General features: G+C 43.2%; 1 protein-coding gene across 5 annotated transcripts in view; it reads left to right on the top strand.

Annotated features, from left to right (window-relative positions):
* Positions 1-21128, top strand: part of DRC4 (dynein regulatory complex subunit 4) — a 126421-nt gene that overhangs the window by 51503 nt on the left and 53790 nt on the right. For 4 of the 5 annotated variants that reach the window (XM_085892659.1, XM_085892660.1, XM_085892656.1 and 1 more), the window contains one exon: positions 20573-20778. The exons of the other annotated variant lie outside the window; for it this stretch is intronic. In XM_085892659.1, coding sequence (XP_085748785.1) covers positions 20573-20778 — 206 coding nt within the window. The remainder of the gene's footprint in view (positions 1-20572; positions 20779-21128) is intronic. 5 annotated transcript variants of the gene reach the window in all.

The following is a 21128-nucleotide window of genomic DNA, read 5'->3' on the forward strand; positions in this document are numbered from 1 at the left end:
CTGCTCATCTTCACTCTTTCATTCCTCTTTTTCCCGCCTTTGGAATAAACTTCCTCACTCTATTCTTTCCCATTCTTCCCTCCAGGCTTTCAAAACAGCTGTTCACCACCACCTCTTATCTTCCCCCATCCAAATCCTCGATCTTTTCTACCCCCGATAATCCACCCAAGCCCACTTCCTTCATTTCTCCTACTTTCCTTCCTGAAAGTCCCTGAAATGTCCATCTTCTCTTCGCCATGTTCCCCGTCCCATCCCCATCCCTCTCCCTTCCACAGTTCACCTAATGTGTCTGTTCCCCACTGTTTTGTCCCTTCCACTCCCGCCCCTCTTGTCTCATACCTCCTTGCTGTGAGTTGTGTGTTAGCTCTCATACGAGCCTCGACCAAGGTATACAAAAAAAAAAAAAAAAAAAAATTATTAAACATCTGAGCGGAGTGAAGATTTTATCATTCGGTTTTGATGTTGATGAAGAAACTCAACGCAAACGTATGAAAAGCAGAGATGCAAGTATTAGTGAAGAAGAAATTACAACTCAGATCAATGTTAATAAAGAATTTGATGAAATATTTAAAGAAAAGGATTTATTTGAACACATCTACTTGAATGATGAAGAAAAGGAAAATTTCCCTGTTGATCTTTACAATTCATTAAATGATATTTTACAATAAATAAATGGATGCAAAAGAAAGAGCAAGAAGATTTAAGGAACATCAAGAGTTGGTTTCAAAAGTTGTAAAACAGCAGGAAGACATAAAGAAGAAACGCAGACAGAAACTAACGGGCGAAGAAGCATTTGAAAGAAAACAAGAGAAATTTTTCAAACCACTTTTAAAAACTTCCCAAGAAAAAATGAAAGATGTTTCCACAGTTCCCACAGTAGAATATACTCCTAAAAAACTTCAAATGTTAAAAGATTTTTTTTAAAAAATTTCTTTTTTTAAAAAAAAGAAAGGAAGAATTAGAGCATTTAGGAGAATTAAAGGTATATGATGATGAAGGTTTATTTCAACAACTGGAAGAGATTAATCGATCCCCTGATTATCAAATGACGGAGGAAGAATTAGAGCATTTAGGAGAATTAAAGGTATATGATGATGAAGGTTTATTTCAACAACTGGAAGAGATTAATCGACCCCCTGATTATATTGTGAATGCTCTTCAAAACAATGAATATTCAGCGGATTCAAAAACCAAAGCAGGACTCATTCCAACAGAACAACCAGCAATATTTCATCTTGTTCAAGAAAAGGTATTGATATTTAATGATGAATTAAGGTTCTTAGGTTCTGCTCAACCCCCTGTTAAACTAACTCCGAGATTAATGTTTCTTCTCACAAAAGATGGAAGACAAGGTTCAACTGTGAGGGATGAATCAAAGTATATTGATAAACCATTGGATATGAAAAATAATGATGATAGAGTATATATTGATCTGCTGAACACTCTAAATTATAGGGTTAGTATTTCTAGTAAAAGTAGGAAAAATGAGAAGGAGAAACACATTATTCAGGCTTTAAGTATCCTTGGTTCAGGTATTAGTTTTCTTCCAAATGACCCATCGCAATTAGTTAATAGACTGTTATTGTTGTTAGGTTGTAAGAATGCTGGAAATAACAATTGTTTTAATGAAGCATCAGCCATTTTAGACCAGTTGATGAACATGAAAATAATTAATAAATCTCAATATAAAGACATTTTATCTCATATTAAATAAGATGAGAAGCACAATCCTGAGTTTTAATTTCACAACAAGCGACCACACATCTTCATTCCCATACCCACTACAACTTGACCCAACAAAAGAATATGAGGCATCTTTATTGTCCATGGAAACTTATAATACCTTATTTAATATAACTGATAAAAATGACAAGTTTAGTTATAATCCCGGAAGTGGATACAAAACGATAACAGTCTCACCCGGAGCATACGAGATTTCTCAAATATCTTCCGAAATTGCTCGTCTTATGAAAGAACAGGGTGATGAACCAAAAAATATTGTTATAGACATTCAAAAACATACTTCAAAATCAACGATTAAAGTTAAAAATAACTACAAGGTTGATTTCACAATTGATAATTCATTTAGAGAGTTATTGGGTTTCTCCTCAAAAAAGATTGAAACTAATGGGACGTTTTACAGTGATAATGTCATTCAAATATCCTCAGGAATAAATTTGGTGTTAATTCACTGTGATTTGATTGATGGTGCTTATAATGATGGAAAAAAAACAAATATAATATTTTCATTCAGCGCATACTCAACCCCAATTGGTTATAAATTCAATATGGAACCTAAAAATTTAGTTTATCTCCCTGTGTCAGGAAAAACCATACACAGAGTAAATTTTAAGATAACCGACCAAGATAATCGTATGATTTCTTTTAATGGAGAAGTTATATCCATCAGAATTCACCTACGTGAAGTTTTCCAAGAAATAAATACGATGGTTATTGTGAGGAAACACGAGTTGGGAAAATATAAAATAATTACAGGGGATGGGATGTTCCTTTCCCCATACTACAAGGGTGAAGGTATGTATCTTGGTAGAGGATACTATAAACCTAAGAGACAAAGGGGTGTTGGACATCAATTTAGAGGAGATGGGATAATTGATACTCTCATGGGTATTGGTTCAACTATTCTAAAACATAAAGATCTAATTGGTTCAACTGCTTCTGCTGTGGGAAATGTAGCAGGTGCTGTAAAGAGCATAAAAGATGCCCAGAAGGAATCTCATAAATTACAAGCAATAAAAGAAATTAAGAAAGGCAAAACTCAGTTGTCCCCCCAAGAACGACAGAAAATAATTTGAATACTTGGATCAGGGTTTCAAAAGTTTTAACGTCTTTTTTTCCTAAATAAATACAAGTATGGAAGCAATTGATAGTATCTATGATTTGGATGATACTATTATTATCTCAAGCTCCACTAAAAAAGAATATTACTTCAAGGTAAATGCAATAACTGGAACAGACTGGAATACGAATGGTCCAAAAAGTTTTGAAATAAATAATCAACAAACCTATTTGAATCTCTCCGAAAGTTTCTTGTTGTGTAAATTTAAATTCACTAAAGCTGGGAATAACACAAACGCTACACTTGTAAATGATTTCTTCTGGAAAATGTTTGATAGTGTGCGTTTGTATATTGGAACACAAGAAGTTGAAGCGGTTGATTATGTCTCTGCTGTATCTGAAATGATGAAATTTACACTCTATACATTCAGTGATAGAATGGGAAAGGGGTCTGTCGAAGGTTTTATTCCTGATATGTCAACGGGAACAAACACAAACCCTGGATATACTCAAAGGAAAGGAATGTATAATGATGATACAAAAGCAGAAAATAGTTTGACTGTGGCAGTTCCTCTTAAAGGTATATTTGGATTTTGTGATCATGATAAAGTTCTGTATGGTCTTAAAATTAGATTTCAAGTACAAAGGAATGATAATGAAAATAGATTGCTTTTTGGTGTTGTTAGTGCTTTTGGTGAACAGAATAAATTTGTAATTGAGGAAATGAGTTGGTATATCAGTGAATATACTCCTAATCTTAAAACAGAAGAGATGTTGAATAGAAGACTTGACTCAAAGAAACCACTCAGTGTATCATACCTCAAAAGAAGATGTCAACACGTTAAACACAACCAAACTACTTACACGTGGAATTTGGGTGTTCTGGAAGGAAAGCCACGATATCTGTGGATCATTTTTAAAAAGCCAGATGGTGATACTGCGACTGATAAGAATAATGCATTGAGTGATAATGCTAAGGTGAAACAACTTCGCGTTTCTCTAGATGGAACATTTTATCCACGAGATAGATTGGAAATTAATTGGGAAAAAAATGATTTTGCTGAAGCATACAAGTCTTACCAAAAGGTGTGTGAAAGTAATGGAAATAAAGAACCTATTTTGGATATGACAGCATTTAAAAGTTTGTATACAATCTATGCGTTTGACCTGAGCGCTCAAAAGGAAACTATAAAGTCTAATCGAGTGGATACTTCCCTATACATTGAAAGAGGAGAGAGTGAAGAAGTTGATACATATTGTTTGCTTTTGGAAGAAACAGAATTACAGATTAATACAGATAATGGTGTGATGATTAGTCTCACATAATTTTTTGTTAAATAAATGAGTGGCAAAGTACCAACTGGGGTATATGTTAATCAAATCAATCTTCATAAACTATCATCTTGTGTTCAAAATCAAAAGCCTTGTACGATTAACGTTAATACAATTCAGAGAAAAGGAGCAGTAAGAATTGATGTTTTGCTCACAAGAGAACAGGTTAAAATCTTGAATGACACTGGCTCACTTAAAATTAAAATGACAAAACCAATGTTGAAAAAATATTCAATAAGAGAGACGAGTGGAGGATTTCTCCCATTTCTAATTCCTTTATTTGCTGGTTTAAGTGCGGTTGGAGCATTGACGGGTGGTATTTCAACAGCAGTGAAAACTGCCAACGAAAGGAAGGCTCAACTCCAGGCTCAAAAAGAATTGGAAAGACATAACAAAGAGTTGGAGAAACAAATTAGTGGAAGTGGTGTAATTGTAGATTTTGCTGAAAAACTTGAAGGTCTGCCTGATAAAGTGAGATTGTTAGTTGGAGATATGCTTTCTTCTATAGCACAAGCAGGTGTAAAATTAACGAAAAGAGGTAATGGATTATATCTTTCTAATAAATAAATGAGCATTGATGAGTGGTTTAAAGAATTTGGAAAGAATACAACATCAAATTTACAACTTGTCAAATATTGTAAGAAATTAAAAATTCATCATGTGGTTATTTGTATGAGAGATGAATTAACAAATGTGCCGAAACATACAAAGAATATTATTATGAACTTAGAAGATAATAATGGGAACGGTTCTCATTGGGTTTGTATTTTTAATAGTCAAGACAAATATTATTTTGATAGTTTTGGTCTTCCACCACCTGTTGAAGTTATAAAATTCTTACAGAATGGTGTTTATCAAACATTTAAAGTCCAAGAATTAAATTCCAAGTGTTGTGGTCAATTATGTCTATATGTGTTATTTCTACTCAACAAAAATAAAACATTTTACGATATTATTTTTAATCTAATATAAATGACTTATGTTGGTAAAGATGGTTCTATCTTTGGTGTATCCCAAGAACTGGATATTGATTTATCAAATTATTACACAAAGGCACAGGCTGAACGACATAAATATAATATAACCAAAAATATTAACATGAAAAATGCTTATAAATTAAAAAATTATCCAAGCCCGACTGATGCGAATGACTTGGTGAGATTAAGCGATTTATCACAATATATATATCCTTAAATAAAACGGCCGTGTATTCCAAAGATACAGAAGTGTTGATATTATCTCCAGGTCATACAGAATTCACAGTTCGAATTAAAATAAATTTTTATAAAGAAGGGCGTATCGTTTGTATGAGAATAGAACAATGGGGGTATGATATGAATGATTTAGGGTATAATTGGTCATTTAAAATTAACCTCGAAGACCTGGAACAATTAAATCAGTCTCGTAAGGAAGAATATTATCCACTTGGTATCGAGAATGAGTTTTGTGGGGCCACGATTAGTAAACAACAAATAAAAGAATTTAATAAGGGTAAATATAATAATGGTTTTGCCTTTGTTTATATCATGAAAACAGAAAAAACAGGATTATATATAATAAGTAAGGAAATACAAAATGATTTAACTATGGGAAGATGGGGAGGTGTTTCGTGCCATAATATTATTCTAACATATATTTCTAATACATAAATGACAGCAAGAAGGTTTCAAGAAAATTATCATTTCTGTGTCCAAGCATACCTTCAAGAAAAGGGTATTCGGTATTTTAATAAATATGTTCTACAACATAAGAATGAGGTATTTTCAATAAAAGATTGGCATTATGCTGATGTTGAGAAACCGACAACTTTAGATTTAATTAGAATGTTAAATAATGAAAAAATTATAAAGTTAAGAAAAGGTAAGGCTCTTTTAGAAATTCAAAAGAAATTTTATTGGTTTCCTGTTGTAAAAAAAATTATTTTGGATACAGGAATAACAAGAAATCCTGATAAATATATGTATGATATTCTATGGGGTGTAAGCGATTCAAGGATAATAAGGGATGAGGAAGGAGTTGAAGAAGAGAGGGAAGAGGAGGAAAAGGAGAAGAAAGAGAAGGAGGAGAGGGAGAAGGAGGAGAGGTAGAAGAAAGAGAAGGAGAAGAGGGAGAAGAGAGAAGGAGAGGGAGGAGAGAGAGAAGGAGAGGGAGAAGGAGAGGGAGGAAAGAGCGAGACAAAATAAATATCAAAATATGGAAACCAGTGAGATTAAAAAAGATTGGGGGTATTACAGAAAATAACTCAACCCACCGAGGAGGAAAACAAAGAATTGACAAGTCTATTTGCAATACTTTCGACAAGAATATTGACATCGACAAGATATTCATTTTAATTCAAGTTTTTCATTTTTATTTTTTTTCTTAAATAAATGGAGGAGAGAGTGAAGGCATTTCTAAGGATTCTTTATGTTTTAAAAATTAAGATTCAAATGTGCATGTTGGAAACTAAAAAGGTTTTTGCACTCTGCAGGAATTTTTCACATAAATAAATGAGTTATTGTCTCAAATGTAAAAAGAAAACTAATACCAAAAATATTTCATATATTAAAAGTAAAAATAACAGGGTTATACAAAAAGGTATATGTTCGGTGTGTGGTTCATAAAAAAATCAATTTATCTCCAAACACAAACGAGGAGGAGATATACAAAAGTTTTTATCAGGAAGTAAATTTACAACTACTGGAATACCAGGGAATTACATCTTCCAGGGTATTCTTTCTGTGGTCCAGGCACAAACTTGGATAAAAGATTAGATGAGGCAGACAATCCTAAATCATGGAGTAAACCCATCAATAGAGTTGATGAAGTGTGCATGAGACACGATATTGATTATGGGAATACCACAACGTTGGAAGAAAAGCATGAAGCCGATAGAGAAATGTTGTATAATTTGTCTCTGATACAAAATCCAACCTTGAGAGAAAAAGTTGATCGGTTCATTGTGAAGAAGATGATCAGTGCTAAATTGAAACTTGGACTTGGAAATTCAAAAACTTATAGGCTCTAATGATGTCATTAAGACTGAAGAGCAATTAGCTGATGAATTACATAAACCAATATTCACAAAGTTTCAGAGAAGGAAAGTTTATTCCAAGGAAGTTGATTATATCTGGTCTGCTGATTTGATTGAACTCAATAATGATAAGGGGTACAAGTATGCTTTAACCGTTATTGATTTGAGGAGTAGATACGCATGGGTTGTACCATTAAAAAACAAAACAGGTAATACTCTTATGTTAGCCTTTCAACAGATATTTAATAAAAGTAAGAGAAAACCTAAAAAATTGTGGACTGATGAGGGTAGAGAGTTTTATAACAAGACATTTATGAATTTTCTAAAAAATAACAGTATTACATTATACAGTACCTTTAATGAAGGGAAGGCAGTTGTTGTTGAACGTTTTAATCGTACCTTAAAAGAGAGATTATATAAAAAATTCACACAACTCGGTTCACAACAATGGTCATCTTTTATTCAGGATATTGTGGATAAGTATAATGACACGATTCACACGTAAACAAATATGAAACCATCAGAAACATTTACAAAATTAAAATATGAAAAAGAGATTAATGTCAGAAAACCTAAGTTCAAAGTTGGTGATATCGTAAGAATATATAGGTGGAAATCTCATTTTGAAAAGGGTTATATTAAACGATGGACGAACGAACTTTTTAAAATTGTTGATGTAATAGATACGGTTCCTTGGACTTATAAGATATATGATTTGGAAGGGGAAGAGATTTTAGGTTCATTTTATTCACAGGAATTACAAAAGACAAAGATAAATTGAAATTTTTTGACTCCGCCCCTTTTTGACTCCGCCCACACAAAACCCACCCACATAAACCCCACCCCACACAAGCTCCACACAAACCCCACCCCACACAAACCCCACCACACACAAACCCCCCACAAGCTCCAAACAAAAACTCCACCCCACACAAGCACCACACACACAAAGCGCACACAAGCTCAACGCATATTCATCATATTCACATAATTAGTGATTAGTTAATTAGTTCCGCACATACAACATGTTTATTTAATTAAAAAAAATTATCCACCCATCCACACAAGCTCCACTCATCCACCCATCCACCCATCCATTTATCCACACAAATCTCATCCACATAAGCCTCATCCACATTCACCCCTCCCACATAAGTCCCACTGAAGCCCCGCCCACATAAACCCTGCCCACATAAACCCCTCCCACACAAGCTCCACCCACATAAACCCTGCCCACACAAACCTCACCGAAGCCCACCCACATAAACCCCATCGAAACCCCGCCCACACAAGCCCCACCCACATAAACGCCCTCCCACAAACCCCGCCCACACAAGCCCCACCCACATAAACGCCCTCCCACAAGCCCCGCCCACACACGCCCCGCCCACACACGCCCCGCCCACACCGAAGCCCCGCCCACATAAACCCCACCCACACAAGCCCCGCCCACACAAGCCCCACCCCCTGTGCACCCCCACCTTTGACCCACCACCTCCCTCATCCCACCCCCACCCTTCCCCACACACACACATGGGGAGGGGAGGGGTGGGATGAGGGGGTGATGGGTCGTTGGGGGAGCGCACCTGCCCCCCCCCCTCCCTCCCTCTCCTTCATGTCTTGATCCTTTTTTTGAAATTCAAAATCAAGTAATTGTAAACAAAACAAATATAATTAATCAAATTTGAAAATATTAAATATTCATTTGCGAGAATGTATAATCTTTCCCAGCAATCTTCTTCAGATGTCTTGTGATTTCGAAACTCAGACACCATATTCTGTTTTAAAACAAAAAGTGGATAATAATTAGGTTTTATCAAGATCATTACATGGTAATATGAGTAAGCCTGGTGTTGGTTCTAAGTTCAAGCCTCGTTGACCACTGAATTAACACACCAGGAGGCCGACTCAGCCTGTCATTCTTCCAAGGCCAATAAAATGAATTCCATTGTACTGGTAAAACCGCGTCCAAAATAATGATGCAACCAACATAAGGCGACATTCCAAAGAGAGAGTGATATTAATAAAAGAATAAATAAACAAATAACTAAATAATAATTCAGAAACATTTACCTCCAGAAAATCATGTGTTGTACCAGATTGCTTCAACAGCTTATTGTGTGTGATCGAGCTGAAAAAAAAAAATAATGAGTCAAGGGTATAGATGGAGAGACAGACAGAGAGAGGTAGGTAGAAAGACAGACAGAGAGAGATACAAAGAGACAGACAGGGAGAGATAGAGAGAGACAAACAGATAGGGAAAGAGACACACACACACACACGCACACGCACACGCACACATATATATATATATATATATATATATATATATATATATATATATATATATATATATATATATATATATATATATATAATTATATGTATATACACACACATATACACACACAGACACACATATACACATATACACACACACACACACACACACACACACACACACACACACACACACACACACACACACACACACACACACACACACGTCTCACCATTGGTTTAATTTATTCGAGATCAGAGGCCGTGATAAGACCGTACCAGTCATTATAAATGTTTTTCAATTCTCTTCTAAAATCATTGACCTCTTCAATAAGAGCATTCATTTGATGCACCTCATCGTGATATGTGAACTCCACTTCTTCCAAGGACCTGCCAAGAAAAAAAAAAAATATCAGAATTATCACGATTTAATGTATAATCAATTGCTTCATCGTTCAAAGAGGAACCTATACACAAGCTTACCAACTTTGTGTTGAGCTGTTTTGTTTGCGGAAGAAAGATCGCTCATGTCTCAGTTGTAAAAATGAAAATCCCGTCTGGCAGAAACTTTGTCTGGCGAATCACTTATAAGGCAACGATGAGGAGATTGCTTAATCATTGGGTGTGGCCACAGGAAATGACGCTTCGGGCGAGACAGCTTGGAAAATAACTGGGTGATATATTCTCAAATTGTATGAATCATTTTTAAAACATACTTAAAATGCCCTAAAATGATTTTGATTCAAATGTTTTCAGTTCGTGTCAAAAAAACACTTCCTCATTTTCATGGCATGAACTGAAAACATTTGAAACAAAACTTTTTTTATGGCGTGGTTTATGTACAAAAATGATTTGCAACTCGGGCGGTGGCCAGATGAGATCATTAAGAGAAGTTTATCATTTCGTAATGGCACAAAAGGGGTATCTTAAAAAATATAAAGATTCAAATGTTTTGTTTTTCAATATTTTAGATGGGGATTATTGTGCAAAGAAAATTAAACTATTGAAGGAATTTGAGAATGAACAAATCTTTATAGGTTCAATGAGTGAGCTGAACAATATGCATCGGTTATTTGATAAAGAGTGTCCCGAGGCTTAGACGTTTCAGATATTTCTTTCGAATCACCTTTAACAAATCACATTACCACTTTAGTACTTGAACAAATCTTTATCTTATTGCATGGGTTATTTGAAAAAAAAAAGTGTCCCCAGGTTAAAAGGGGAGACAAATAAATATACCTTTGGATAAAAAGGGGGTTTATTTTTAGGGAAAAAAAAATATGAATCGCTGAAAATCCCCCATTCATTTACATGGGGAAAAGTGAGCCAGAACCAGTATATTCACCCAACTTATATGTATGTATGTATGTGTAAATATATATATATATATATATACGTAAATATATATATATATACATATATATATATATATATATATATATATATATATATATATATATATATATATACATACATTGTTACGAATTCTGGCCCGCCAGGCGTGCAAGCGATTGCGTAACTCCAATCGTGACCGCGTCGCCCACCGGACGGACAATTCAGTCGTGACCCTCCTGGAACTACCACCAGGAGCCAGTCACAGATGGGGGTTTAACCTCACCACGATCGTGCCAATTGCCCACCCGCGCAGGATAGGGTTGCTCGCCAAATTCGACCAACCTAAGTACCTGCGCGAGTAGTTGACCGGGCGATCGTACCTTGCTGCAGGTCAGCCGAGGACACGAACCACTTAAGCGGTCCGTTCCGTGCTACAGTGATAACTGATCGGTGTTATCGCCGACCTCGACGGATCAGATTCTCTTCTTTACCCTGGTGTTCAAAACACACCTAATTATTCCACGATTCGAGATGGCACTTTCAATGGGGAAAGAGACGACGAATAGGATACATTTCACACAAGGACATTTATTACAAAGCACATATTGCACACACAACACAAGCAAGAAATCATGCAATATACAAGAAAAGCGTTACCACCGAATACGAGCAATGTACAGTCACTTACACAGATCAAACTTGAAGGGACACGGCACCACAGCAGTCATACAAAAGCAAAATAAATGGAAAGAATAGTCCCCCTCACAGACAAGGGGGTCAGGCTGGACCACTTGGGTCTTTACGACATGGGACCTGGGAGACCGAATGGGTCCCGCGAGACTGTAGCAGGTTACCTGCCCCCTCGAGGGGCGACGGTCGGCGAGCCCCCTCCGGCACTCTCCTCTCGTGCGCGCTTCGACCCGGGACCACTGCTCGCAACCCTCACGGCTTGGTGCCCACAGGGAGAGACGAGCCTTTGACGATCCAGAGCCCGACGAGTCCAAATACGACGCCCAGACCCCGAGGAGTCCAAACACCACGTCCCAGGCAGGAGAGAGGAGGAATCCAACGCGATGATCTGGGCAGGTGAGATAGAGAGAGCTCAAACACGACGTCCACCAAGAGAGCGAGCCCACGCGCGGTCCACCCAATATAGCGCGGGGCTCCGCCCCTTCGCTCCACCCCCTTTTTGGCTCCGCCTCTCCTCTCGCCCTTTTGAGAATCTCCTCGAAAAGGGGCGTTTCCTCCTCATGGTCGCCTCACACCCCGTATCCACCAATCGCCAGCGAGCTCTCGCAGCCTCTCCCGTCAGCCCCGGCGCCACAAAAAAAGGCGGGAAAACTCGCGCGCCCTTGTAGGCCTTGCACGGAGCTTTCGTTTAAAGTCTTTGGACGGTTCAAAATAACGATAGAACAGAAAAACGGCTATCTCAAAGAGTCGCAGCCCGGTGAATCGCACGAATTCCCTTTAAACAATGTTGGGGAACTATCTGCACATAAACTTAGCGTCATAACTGATCTAAGGACCCTTTATGGTGTATTGCGAATTTCCACAGCCATAACACTACCCCCTCCCTTTTTTACAGACTCATCCCGAGTCGTAATTTTCGTGTGCCATCATGTGTAAGTTCTCTCCTAGTACGATTTGCCTTCGGATCCCTGAGTGCAACATTCAGTGTATTCGTGACCCCAAAATAAATAACCTATGGGCTGAGTAACTAACTAAACAAACCCACTCATACAGACGACTTAAATAAATTGCCGGCGCTAAGACAAACATGCTGGGGGCGCACTCACATAGAATACACAATTTAACAACTTAACTTTATAATTTACACGATTCCATGGCCCAGGATCGATGGACTCTGCAAAGAGAAAATAAGTTAGCAGGGAGCCAGGCTGCTCGCACGCAGTCTCTGGCTCATGCAATGCAGGTGACGGGGAACGTGGCCGGCTGCTCACACGTAGTCCAAGACCTCCCCCTTTTAAAATGAACGCAGCGAACACAACGGCGCACGGGCTGTGCAAACGCAGTCTCCGTGTCGGCTCAAGCAGCACAAGCAATGAACGATGCACGGGCCGCTGGTGCAGTCCCGTGTTGTAGCTGCCATCAGGGCAATCCCTGCAAATTTGCGCGGTGATCCTGGTGCACATGGTAATGACAGGGGGGGGGGGATGCAAAACAGAACGGGGCAACTGGACGAGGGCAGCAGGCATGGATGATGGCAAAGGTGGGCAGGCATGGCATGGCATGACAAGGCCGCTGTAACAACCAGAGCCGGCAGATGAACTTGCCGGCACAGGCCTTGCAGTAACAGCCAGCTGACGATCCGACCGACACAGGCCTTGTAGTAACAGCCACCAGACGATCCAACCGGCACAGGCCTTGCAGTAACAGGCAGCCGACGATCCGACCGGCACAGGCCTTGCAGTAACAGCCAGCCGATGAAGTGGCCAGCACAGGCCTTGTAATGAGGAGGTTGGTGGAGGGAGTGCGGTGGTGCTGGCCACTCAGAAGGTGGGCTCAGACCTACCTGACTGTCTCGCTCCCCACCTATTGCCTTTGCCTGTCTCTGTTCATATCCACTCCCTTAATTTGTTAAAAACCAATTTAGCCCCAACTTATTTTATTGTTTTTATTTTTATTTTTTCCCTCACTATAAATCATCTCCTAACCCCCCTTTATGTCTCTGTTCGGCTAACCTATCATCTCCAAGCCTACTCCCAACCCCTACGTTCCCTTCCCGGAGGGGAATGAGGGAGAGCTAGCGTCCTGCGTCGAGGCACAATAAAGCCTCAGAATGGCCTCCCCAGACTTCAGCGATCTATAACACAAAGTGGGTCCAGCGGCCCACAACGAGAGCGAGGGGATGGATGGTGCGGAGGGGTACACGTCCTATCTACCCTAACAATTATTAACCTGAACTACCCCGGGACTTTCAACAAACGCCTCTCGCTTAAACTATTGGTTCTAATAACCCAGATTCCCGTCGCCTGTGTTGGTGTCCTCTCAAATTTAGGGCCATGCCCTCCAGTTTTCCCTCGTGCCCTTGCACGGTCTCATGGCTGGGACGCGTGGCTCCCTTGGCAGGAACTACCCTCTGCCGATTCTCCGACGATGGCAACCCCGGGCACTACACTGCCTCTGAGCCTACCAGCTCCCTAAACTGGGGAGTGCCCTCCGTGGCAACTCCCCCTCAATGCTCATGTTGCAGGCTGGCGCCCCGAGCCCCTTTCCGAGGGTCACCCGTGCCCACGCACTGCCCACGTGGCCAATGGCACCCCGGGCCCCGCATCAGCGGGTCACCCGTGCCCACTGCACTATCCCGGCCCCTCATGGGCCCTTGGCCTACCGCGGCCGACTAGCCCGGTGCCCGGGGTACCCACTCAGCGATACTAACCTTTCGCAGCCACGCTCCCAACCCGTCAACAGGGCTCCTGCACCCCTCCAAGCGGGTATCGAGCCTACTTTCCCACCAACAGCAAAACGACCTCCATTTTGTCAATTTGAGTTACCCAGCTAACTCACTTTATACTGACCCCGGGGTCCCTTGGATGGGAATCACTCCTCCCCCCAATCACTCATCGCACCATGCATTCCACCTTCACTCCATTTACACAGACCCGCTGGCCTCACTCACTCATCATGTACTTTTTCCACTTCACTTTTCAACTCTCACACATCGCCGAACTCTGCCATCCTTCTGACTGCATCCCCTAACTACCTCGTGCTCCCTTGTCATCCCTTACACTACAGCACGTTCTTTTTAACACTACGTAGCTAAGCTACGTCCCCACTTCACATCCATAAGTCTGTCACTGTCCTCAAATCCAAAAATCAATTCCCATATTCCATCCTAAATCTGAACGGAATCCCTCTAACTAATCCATTCCACTGGCTCCATGAGGACTTACCCCTGCCCCATGAAGCCGGTCTAACTATCACTAACCCATCGCCCTAATTAGTGTCATCCTGTGCCCTGGCCCAAGGGGGTTTTCTACCCCTTGCCCAGGGAATCCTGTTCACCCGAAGCGAGGCTTGCTTTTATTTTTTAATGCGCACCAGCGCGGCAACTCGCATCCTGCGCACTTTTACGTGACGTCATGGCAGCTGTTCGTGCACCTTGTACCTCGTCCCTCCTGGACGGCACCAATCGGCAGGGATTCACCCTCCTGCCGGATTCCAACCACACGTGCAGCCATGACGTCACCCTGTGCATCAAAAAAAAAACAAGCACCGCGTTTCGAGGGGTTCCCCACACGAACACATGTGCTCTGCCCGTCGGAGCTTTACACACACGCTCGCGTGGAGAACCCATCCGGTCCAAATCCGTAATCCAGCCTACCATTTGTCCGTCGCGGGATCGGAAACATCCACCGCGGGCGTTTCCGGACCAGGTTTAACTCCCGCAAGTGCGCACGTGGTGGCCTCGTGCGTTGCACAGCACGGACCCCGTGCGCGCTGCCGTGCAAACCCGGCGCGGTCCCCATTACATCTACAGCCGCTACCCGGCCTTTGTTCCTCATTTGTCGCAGTCGTCGTCGCCATTCGACCCATGCACTCCTGCGTGTCACGACACTCACACTCCATTCCAGGACATTCACACTGGGAGATGCGGCTGCGTGCTCCCGCATGCTGACCGTCATCTCCCTTACATACAGCGACCTCACACATATTGTCTCTCTCACACACACCCTTCTACTCTCACACGTGGTGACACTCACAGCGGTGTTTCACTCACTCACGCACGCACTTCAGCACACTTGCCACCACACCACTCACACGCGGGGTTTCTTCCACACACGGGGTGTCACTCATACCCGGGGTCTCGTCCATACACAGGGTCTCATCCACACAAACCTTTACACTCGCGCTCGTGGTTCCTCTCACACAACGCCTTTCACCCACGCTATGCGTGCGTTGCAGCACGCATTTTGCCACACTAGTAAACACACACCTCGACATCACACACACCGGGACAATCACGCTGGGGATTCGTGCCACTACAAGGGGTTCCGAGGCCTCTATGCCCCCCAAGCTCTCCGTGCACCCGTCCACAGCACTCGCCCCCTCAACTCCGCGAAGCTCGACCGGACCCACCTGGTCGTGATCAGCTTCAAGGGAGCATATTCGCTGCCCTCGTTCCTGGAGGAGGCCATCCAGCTGCTCGCACTGGGTCTCAAGACATTCCGCGAGCTCACCCCCATTATCCTCCACTACCTCCGTGTGTGTGTGCTCATCCTTAACCCCGTCCAATTCACACTCTATCTCCCGTGTCTCTGTTGTTTCCTTCGTCTCAGTCACCCCATTTACTTTTTCCCTCTGTGTCACCGTTAATGTTTCCGTCGTTGTTACCTCCACGTCTCTCGTCCTACACGTCCCCCGTATTATTTTCTCCTCACCCGCCTCCATTGCGGGCCTGACAGCCGTTGCACTCCCCTCCAGCTCTTTCGCCCCAGCACGTGGCATCGCCATTTTCTCGCCCGCAGTCCGCGTTTCGCTGCATGCAAATGCCATTATGGCTGCCTGCAGGCCTCGGCCAATTTGCTGCATCTCTTCCCGCAGTGTTTGCGTCATGCCATTTATTTCGCTGTTTATTTCGCTTTTCACTCCTTGCATATCCCCACTGATTCTTGCCAGAATGGCGAATAGCTGGGCCATGTCGGGTGTGCTCGGCTGAGCCGATTCGGCAAGGATCGGGGGGTTTTGGCGGAGAAGAGGAGGGGTCATACACCGCGGCCGCTGCTGCGCCCATTTCGGGCTCTGAGTTCGGTTGGGGGGGGGGAAATGTTTCTGCACAACAAGCATTTCCTGCTTGGGGTTTCCGTCCTGAGCCATGGATTCTACCATTTCTAACTCCATATCTACCCCCTTCACCCGTTCGCCTTGAAACTCCATCTTATTTCTCGGAAAGAATTAATTTGACTCACTTGTAATTTGGAGGGAACGGTGGGGTTGCTTCACACACCCCTGGTCCGACTACCGTAAATTTAGTTGGAGACCGAGGTGGATTTGAATCCCACACTCCTGTACACCAGTGTTACGAATTCTGGCCCGCCAGGCGTGCGAGCGATTGCGTAACTCCAAACGCGACCGCGTCGCCCACTGGACGGACAATTCAGTCGTGACCCTCCTGGAACTACCGCCAGGAGCCAGTCACAGGTGGGGGTTTAACTTCACCACGATCGTGCCAATTGCCCATCCGCGCAGGATAGGGTTGCTTGCCAAATTCGACCTACCTAAGTACCTACGCGAGTAGTCAACCAGGTGATCGTACGTCGCCGCAGGTCGACCTAGGACACGAACCGCTTAAGCGGTCCATTCCGTGCTGCAGTGATAACCGAGCGGTGTTATCGCTGACCTCGACGGATCAGATTCTCTTCTTTACGTGGGTGTTCAAAACACACCTAATTATTCCATGATTCAAGATGGCACTTTCAATGGGGAAAGAGACGACGAACGGGATACATTTCACACAAGGACATTTATTACAAAGCACATATTGCACACACAACACAAGCAAGGAATCATGCAATATACAAGAAAAGCGTTACCACCGAATACGAGCAATGTACAATCACTTACACAGGTCTAACTTATCGGGACATGGCGCCACAGCAGTCATACAAAAGCAAAAGAAATGGAAAGAAAAGACCCCCTCACAGACAAGGGGGTCAGGCTGGACCACTTGGGTCTTTATGACACGGGACCTGGGAGACCGAACAGGTCCCGCGAGACCGTAGCAGGTTACCTGCCCCCTCGAGGGCGACGGTCGGCGAGCCCCCTCTCGCACTCTCCTCTCGTGCATGTTCGACCCGGGACCACTGCTCGCAACCCTCACGGCTTGGCACCCAGAGGGAGAGACGTCCAGACCCCAACGAGTCCAAACACGACGTCCAGACCCCGACGAGTCCAAACACGACGTCCCAGGCAGGAGAGAGGAAGAATCCAACGCGATGATCCGGGCAGGAGAGAGAGAGAGAGAGAGAGAGAGAGAGAGAGAGAGAAAGAGAGAGAAAGAGAGAGAAAGAGAGAGAAAGAGAGAGAAAGAGAGAGAAAGAGAGAGAAAGAGAGAGAAAGAGAGAGAAAGAGAGAGAAAGAGAGAGAAAGAGAGAGAAAGAGAGAGAAAGAGAGAGAAAGAGAGAGAAAGAGAGAGAAAGAGAGAGAAAGAGAGAGAAAGAGAGAGAAAGAGAGAGAAAGAGAGAGAAAGAGAGAGAAAGAAAGAGAGAGAAAGAGAGAGAAAGAGAAAGAGAAAGAGAAAGAGAAAGAGAAAGAGAAAGAGAAAGAGAAAGAGAAAGAGAAAGAGAAAGAGAAAGAGAAAGAGAAAGAGAAAGAGAAAGAGAAAGAGAAAGAGAAAGAGAAAGAGAAAGAGAAAGAGAAAGAGAGAGAGAGAGAGAGAGAGAGAGAGAGAGAGAGAGAGAGAGAGAGAGAGAGAGAGAGAGAGAGAGAGAGAGAGAGAGAGAGAGAGAGACAGAGACAGAGACAGAGACAGAGACAGAGACAGAGAGAGAGAGAGAGAGAGAGAGAGAGAGAGAGAGAGAGAGCTCAAACACGACGTCCACCAAGAGAGCGAGCCCACGCGCGGTCCGCCCTATATAGCGCGGGGCTCCGCCCATTCGCTCCACCCCCTTTTTGGCTCCGCCCCTCCTCGAGCCCTTTCGAGAAGCTCCTCGAAAAGGGGCGTTTCCTCCTCATGGCCACCTCACACCCCGTATCCACCAATCGCCAGCGAGCTCTCGCAGCCTCTCCCGTCTGCACCGGCACCACAAAAAAATGGCGGGAAAACTCGCGCGCCGTTGTAGGCCTTTCACGGGGCCTTCGTTTGAAGTCTTCGGACAGTCCAAAATAACGATAGAACAGAAAAACGGCTATCTCAAAGAGTCGCAGCCCGGTGAATCACACGAATTCCCTTTAAACAACGGTGGGGAACTCTCTGCACATAAACTTGGCATCATAACTGATCTAAGGACCCTTTATGGTGTATTGCGAATTTCCACAGCCGTAACTATATATATATATATATATATATATATATATATATATATATATATATATATATATATATATATATATATATATATATATATATATATATATATTGTTACGAATCTGGAAACCATGTGCACTCAACATTCAGGTCCCAAAATTAGTTATGCCGGTAAATACGTGTGAGACAGGTCCCTTCCTTTTGTCTAGTGGGAGAGTCGAATATGTGCGTTGTGATGTTTTTTATAGTTAGGTTATTACATTTCACCACCTGCCCATCACGCTCCATCACCACCGTTGGCTGCTTGTACCTTGACTTGCCGAGAGGGGGGCCTCGCGGTCCCAGTCCTCTGCTTCCACGAACGTTCCACACGCAATCGTTGCGTCACCACCATCCACCTTCCTCAAACACGCATGGAGGGGAGGGGCGGCTTTCTCTGTGCATGGCCGAAAGCCCGCCCAGGAAGGCTGTGCCCGTCGGATCCTGGCCAATTAGGGACGGACAGCGAGATGATTCTCGCCAAGGCCCCGCCCTGTGTGGGAGGAGATATATCCCTGAGCACGCTCTGTGAGGGTGTGGAGATCTGGAGTTCCTGAGCGATTACGAGTTGGTTGACGGTGATTGGGCTGGAAGGGGAGTGAACCGGCCTGTTCGTGGAGCCTTGGAGGGTCCAGTCCGTGACCCTGATCTCCGCCCGGGGGCTCCGATTGCTCTACACGGCTGCTCCACACGATTGCTCCGAACTCTGACCCCCAGCTCGTCTCACTCATCGGCTGGAGGGTCGAATAAAGAACCTTGGGTTTTCTTTTCATTTGTGTGTGTGTGTCTGAGTGTGTTGGGCCTGTCTTGTAAGTAGAACTGGAAAAGTCGTTTTGCCCATTGTAAATACTTGCATTGAATATTCGCTTTAAGTCTCGCTTCTCTTGTCTTTTATTTACTGTTAATAAATTTATTAGAAACGTTCCCAGTCTGATTCTGTCCCTTCTTGTATTGGTCCAGCATGGTTCGTATCTGAGCTTAGACGGGGTTTCATCCCCGGTAATCAGTACATCGTAGCCGGAACGTCCTCGGCAGGCCCGCTCGACTGCATCCGAGTCGGAATTGGTAGGTGGAAGTTGATACTCTACCGTAGCTGGTAGAGTGATCCGGTTCGGCCAGACGTTCTGAGGACGTGAATCCCCGGTAGCCAAGACTGCGTGGTTACTTAGATATATTGGATCTGGACAATTAACCCTAATGACGGTGATGCGATGGTTGCGAGAGCGAGATGTGACGGCAAGGGTCGTGGCTGTTGGCGTTGTTGTTGTCGTGAAGCGGCGTTGCGGCTGGTGGTTGTTGTGTGATGGCTGTTGAGACGTGGTTGGTGGTGGTAGTAATGGTAGTAATGGCGGCTGGTCCAAAATAAAGATAGTAAAAGAAAAACGGCTATCCTGAAGGGTCGCAGCCCGAATGAATGACATTTAATTAACTTCGGAGGTATCCGAGCGACGGCCTATAAATTCCGGGGAGTCTGGTGGGAGACGGCGTAAACTTCCCCACCTAACGGTCGTTCTCGCCACCGACCCCCGGCCCACAACAATATATTCACCCTTTAACTGCTACGGTGACACAAGTTTGTGTCCACAGTGCAATCATGGATATTGCCATGCAAATTATAAGCACATGCCACCTGTATCAACATAATCAACCGAGGGGTTAATGTCCAGAATGGTATCACAAATGACATGTTCCTGCTTTTTACATGCATCCCTCATTATGCATGTATTCGTTTTCTTCCATGTTTCAACTACCCTTGCTTTAACCTACGTCTGTTTTAATTTGTGCAGAAATTGAGACGAAGTACAAGGAGAAGATGCATCAACTGCAGGAGGAGCTAAAACTGCAGCGAAAAACAGATTTGCATGAACTGGAGGAGAACAAAAATGGGCAGATAAATTCCCTCGTAAAGTGTCATGAAAAGTCCTTCAGTGATATGAAGAACTACTACAATGACATCACACTCAACAATCTCTCTGTCATAAACACACTCAAGGTATTACTTTGTTTTTAAAGGGGTGAAGCTCACTGGCAAGCTGTATTATTGCAGAGCCGGGTATCGGCTGCGAACATGACCGCGAGGTGGAGCAGTAGGGTCGACTCTACCGAACACCTGGAATCTAGATCGTACTTTTAGGAAAAAAAACGAGGGTACGGGTCCCTTACCGGACCGTGAATCGTCAATAATTCCACCACGTGGTACAGGGTTATTTGCCAATCTTCAAAATACCTAGAGATCCACGTGGCGAGTTACCGAGTATTCACACCCTCGACGGCCCTCATAAGAGTCGAGCCGTTAGCGTGCCCGACCCGTGCGCAACCCGAGCGGACGGTTGCCAAAGTTCT

This window comes from Eptatretus burgeri, chromosome 8, assembly GCF_056783735.1.
Source record: "Eptatretus burgeri isolate ZD-2024b chromosome 8, Ebu_testis_v1, whole genome shotgun sequence".
Taxonomy (NCBI): domain Eukaryota; kingdom Metazoa; phylum Chordata; class Myxini; order Myxiniformes; family Myxinidae; genus Eptatretus; species Eptatretus burgeri.